The sequence below is a fragment of the Scylla paramamosain genome, chromosome 10, assembly GCF_035594125.1.
Source record: "Scylla paramamosain isolate STU-SP2022 chromosome 10, ASM3559412v1, whole genome shotgun sequence".
Taxonomy (NCBI): domain Eukaryota; kingdom Metazoa; phylum Arthropoda; class Malacostraca; order Decapoda; family Portunidae; genus Scylla; species Scylla paramamosain.
This window is the reverse complement of record NC_087160.1, coordinates 19,301,932-19,306,931: the sequence shown is the minus strand read 5'-3', so window position 1 is coordinate 19,306,931 and position 5,000 is coordinate 19,301,932. Positions and strand designations below refer to the sequence as shown.

The following is a 5,000-nucleotide window of genomic DNA, read 5'->3' as shown; positions in this document are numbered from 1 at the left end:
TAAATATGTAAACAAATCCACAAAAAGGATCAGCTTGAAAATATTTCCCCGGTGATAATGAAGTTTGCACCGCTGTCTATTACAAGGCGCGGAGGAGGAGGAGGAGGAGGAGGAGGAGAAGGAGGAGGAGGAGGAGAAGGAGGAGGAGGACGGTGCGCGGTGGTGGTGATAGTAGTAGTAGTAGTAGTAGTAGTAGTGGTAGTAGTAATAGTAGTAAAAAGAGAAGGAGAAGAAGGAATAACAACAACAAAGAGAAGAAGAAAACTTGGAGCGAAATGAGCAAAAGAGAGGAGGAAAGGAAAGGAGACGAAAGATGTGCAAAGTATATAAGAAGAAAATAAGGAGGAGGAAGAGGAGGAGGACGACGACGAAAACGAAGACGAGGAGGACGAGAAAGAAGAAGAAAAGAAACAGGAAGGAGACGAAACGATAAACACACACACACACACACACACACACACACACACACACACACACACACACACACACAAGATAACGAAACCAAGAACAAAAAACAAAGGCGAAAGAAGTAGAAGAAAAAGACGAAAAAGAACAAAAAGAACAAGAAGAACGAGAAGGAGGCGCATGAGAAGAAAAACAATAAGAAGGAAGGAAAAAAAAAACACGAGAGATAATGAAAAAAAAGACAAACAAAACAAAACAACGAAAAAGTAAAAAAAGAAAAAGGAACAAGAATGAAAAGGAGAAGGGAAGCATAGAAGAACATCAACAACAACAACAATAACGACAACAACAACGAAGAAGAAGAAGAAGAAGAGGAAGAAGAAGAAGAAGAAGAAGGAGAAAGAAGATCACTATGAGAATTGATAATACTAGTGAAGGTTATTGACACAAGATAAGATGAGCAACACTGAGGCTGCCACGGTGAGGTTGAACAAATACACACACCTCCTCCTTGCGCGATATGCTTAGCCACTGTTGCTTCGCCCTCAAGATTAATGGACCCTCCACGATACCCCTCCTCTCTCTCTCTCTCTCTCTCTCTCTCTCTCTCTCTCTCTCTCTCTCTCTCTCTCTTGTTGCCATCCTCACGGTCAACCTTAGAGCTTCAATGCTGAATGTTTTATGCGAGAGAGAGAGAGAGAGAGAGAGAGAGAGAGAGAGAGAGAGAGAGAGAGAGAGAGAGAGAGAGAGAGAGAGAGAGAGAGAGAGAGAGATGTTTGGGGGGTGTTTTGTGTTTGTTAGTCTTGCTGCGGATGGCGATGCTGAGAAAGAGAGCGAGAAGAAGAAGTAGAAGACAGAAGAAGAGGGAGAGGAGGGAGGGAACGAGAGAGAGGGGATATGAACGAAGGAAGAGAAAGAAAAATAGGAAAGATAGAAGGAAAAATAAGACGGAAAGGGTGATAGAGAGATAAGGAAAGAGAAGAGGGGAGAGGAGAGGGAGGAGGAGGAGGAAGAGGAGAGGAAAAGGGAGAGAGAGAGAGTACGGAAGGAAGGAAAGACGGAAGGAGGAAAGGAAGAAACAAGAAAGGAGAGAGGCGGAAGTAAATGGGAAGAAAGTAAAGAAAAAAAAGGCAGGGAGAGAAATAAAGAAAGAAAGAGAATAAAAGTAAAAAGATAAGTGAAAAAGAGAGAAAAAAAGAACGGGAGATAGAAAGATACAGAAGAAGAAGATCGTAACTGTAAAGGAACAAAGGGAAAGATGTAATATGGAATACAAAAAAAAATAAAAGAATGAAGAATGAAGAAGAATAATAAGAAGAGAGATAATGAAAGAGGAATCTACAATTTTTATTTACAATTTTCTATTACAAACCGAAACAACATATTATTCAGTGGTATTGTGAAGACTTTATTACCTTCCTGTCATTAATTTGTCCTCCTCCTCCTCCTCCTCCTCCTCCTCCTCTTCGTCCTCCTCCTCCTCCTCCTCCTCCCCCTCCATGGATGAAAAAAAAACTTACAAGCAACAATGGAAACCAATTTAAGAAGAGGAACAGGAAAAGAAAGAGAAAGTTGAGAACGAGAATAAAAGGAGTAGGAGGAATGTGCAAGAGAGAGAGAGAGAGAGAGAGAGAGAGAGAGAGAGAGAGAGAGAGAGAGAGAGAGAGAGAGAGAGAGAGAGAGAGAGAGAGAGAATGTAATACTGTACGAAATTAAGACTAACAAACAAACAAAAACAACAATAACACGTGCTACATTTCCTCTTCCCTTCTCCTTTCCTTCCCATTCTTCCCTTCCTTTCCTTCATCCTTCCTTCCATCCCTCCTACTCTTTCCTAACTGCTTCCCTTCTTTACCTCCTTCCTTCCATTCTATCTTCCTCTCCTTCTCTCTTTTATTTCCCTTCCAATCCTTACCTTATTTTCTCCCTTTATATATACCGTTGCCTCCCGTTCTCCCTCCTTCCCTCCCTCCTCCACTCTTCTCGTTACCTTCTCTCCTCTCCCTCCTTCATTATCTCCATCCCTCCCTCTCCCTATACCTCCTTTCATTCCTTCCCTCCTCCCCTTACCTTGTCTCCCTCCCTCCTCTCTCTCTCTCCCTCTCTTCTCTCTTCCCCTTCCTCCTCTCTTTCTCCTTCCCTCTCCCCGTCCACCCCCTCCCTTTCCTTCCTTGCGTGTACCACAACCACGAATATTTTTTTTATGTAAATGTTAAAAGTTGCATGATTCGCCCTGCCGACTTAGCTGTCTCCTCCTCCTCCTCCTCCTCCTCCTCCTCCTCCTCCTCCTCCTCCTCCTCCTCCTCCTCCTCCTCCTCCTCCTCCTCCTCCTCCTCCTCCTCCTCCTCCTTCTCCTACTGTCCTTGCAAAGGAGATTAGAGGCACTGTTGCAAAGACATGAGTGACCTTTGCCCTTCTGGATAATAAATTCAGTAGAGGTAGGACAGAAAGGATTGTTTTGACCTCTCTCTCTCTCTCTCTCTCTCTCTCTCTCTCTCTCTCTCTCTCTCTCTCTCTCTCTCTCTCTCTCTCTCTCACTCTCTCTCTCTTAGTAGCGGCACGCCCACCCACGCAACGAGCTTCAAGAGAGAGAGGGAGAAAGAGAGATTAGTACTGCCAGGAAATTGTGTATTTGTGTTTGTTTGTTTGTTTGTTTGTTTGTTTGTGTGTGTGTGTGTGTGTGTGTGTGTGTGTGTGTGTGTGTGTGTGTGTGTGTGTGTGTGTGTGTGTGTGTGTGTGTGTGTGTGTGTGTGTGTGTGTGTGTGTGTGTGTGTGTGTGTCATGAACAGATATAAGAAGGTTACTCACTTTTACAGGCGTTGATCAGTCAGTCAGTTTGTCTGTGTTTTTATTGGCTTCTTTGTTTTTTGACTTCTCTTTTTTTTTTCTTGTAACACACACACACACACACACACACACATATTCTCTCTCTCTCTCTCTCTCTCTCTCTCTCTCTCTCTCTCTCTCTCTCTCTCTCTCTCTCTCTCTCTCTCTCTCTCTCTCTCTCTCTGTCATTGTCTCAGTATTTGTATTACCCGTCTACATTTTTTTTATTTGTAACATAAGCTATTACAAACTATTTAACAACTACTCAACCACAACCACCGCCACCACCACCATCACCACTACCACCACACAATAACCATTCGGCCACTCCTAATAACCACAATCACAACCACCACCATTGCTCCTTCCTACAAAGTGAAAAAAATAATAATTAGTGGTAAAACAAAGGAAAACTAAAAGAAAAATAAACATGAAAGATTATACAAAAAGAAAAAAAAGAAAAACCTTTAAAATAATAAATCATCAGTTGAAGGGAAGGACTTACAGAGAGAGAGAGAGAGAGAGAGAGAGAGAGAGAGAGAGAGAGAGAGAGAGAGAGAGAGAGAGAGAGAGAGAGAGAGAGAACGAAGAGAGAAAAACAAAATCACAAGTGAAACGAACTGGAAGGGACACACACACACACACACACACACACACACACACACACACACACACACACACACACACACACACACACACACACACACACACACACACACACACACACACACACAGAAAAAAGAAATCCACGAAAAAAGAAAACAAATAAAAAAGAATAACAACAACAATAACTCCAAAAGTACAAGTCTCGTAAGAACTAAATAATAAAAAAAAAGCAAAAAAAAAAAAAAATACAGATATGACACCGCAGAAGGACAAGAAGAGCAGGAAGAGGAGGAGGAAGAGGAGGAGGAAGAGAAGATATGAGACAAGAGAACTGACACAGACTGACCTTGCAGCTTTTCCTCCTCTGTCCCTCCGGCTTTATAATCAACCAGGGAAAGGAGAGGTCATTACAGTAGCCAAGTCCTTCCTCCTCCTCCTCCTCCTCCTCCTCCTCCTCCTCCTCCTCCTCCTCCTCCTCAATGAACCCGCAACAGGAAGATAAAATGTAGCAACGAAAGAGAGCACAAGTGGACTGTGAAAGCCAACATAAAACCAGTTCACCAGTTTACCAGTTCACCAGTCACTTTAACATCCCGGATTCGTGTTGCTTCCAAGGCACTGAGGACTTCTGTGGGACTCCTAAAGGACATGGGAAAGACTGAAGGACTGGAGGGGCTGTGGGCTTCTGAGTGTAAGCATTGAGGACTTTTTGGGGGACTGTTAAGGGGCGTGGGAAGAGAAAAGGAATGACTGGAAGGGCTTGAGGGCGACTGGGTCTGTTTTTTTTAGGGTAGTAAAGACGAGATGTTTTGCTTTGTTAGGTGTGGGATGGATGGGTAAACGGGAGGAGTGAGTGGGTGTTTGGAAAGAGTTCAAAGTTCAAGGAGTGAGTAAGTGGTCTTTGTCTAGTACTGGAATCATTGAAGCTGGAAGAATGAAAGAACTGAAAGGATTGTGACTAGTGGGCATTACAAATATTTAAAGAAGGTCAAAGGAGCAAGTGACTGGTTTAAGAGAGTGAGTGACTGAGTGGCCTTTGTCTTGTGCTGGAACCATAGAGGCTGGTGAGGACACGAGTGGAATCAATGGCAGGCGAGAGAGAAGAAAGAGAGCAATGGAAAATAAAAGACAGTAAGGGAAGGTTAAGGGAGTGAGATGATGAA

The 5,000-nt window shown here is 43.3% G+C and overlaps 1 protein-coding gene across 1 annotated transcript in view; it reads right to left on the bottom strand.

The window, feature by feature from the left end:
- Window positions 1-5,000, bottom strand: part of LOC135104533 (roundabout homolog 1-like) — a 190,903-nt gene that overhangs the window by 185,853 nt on the left and 50 nt on the right. The window contains 1 exon segment of the mRNA XM_064012107.1: window positions 4,407-4,522. Within this exon segment, the coding sequence (XP_063868177.1) occupies window positions 4,407-4,522 (116 nt within the window).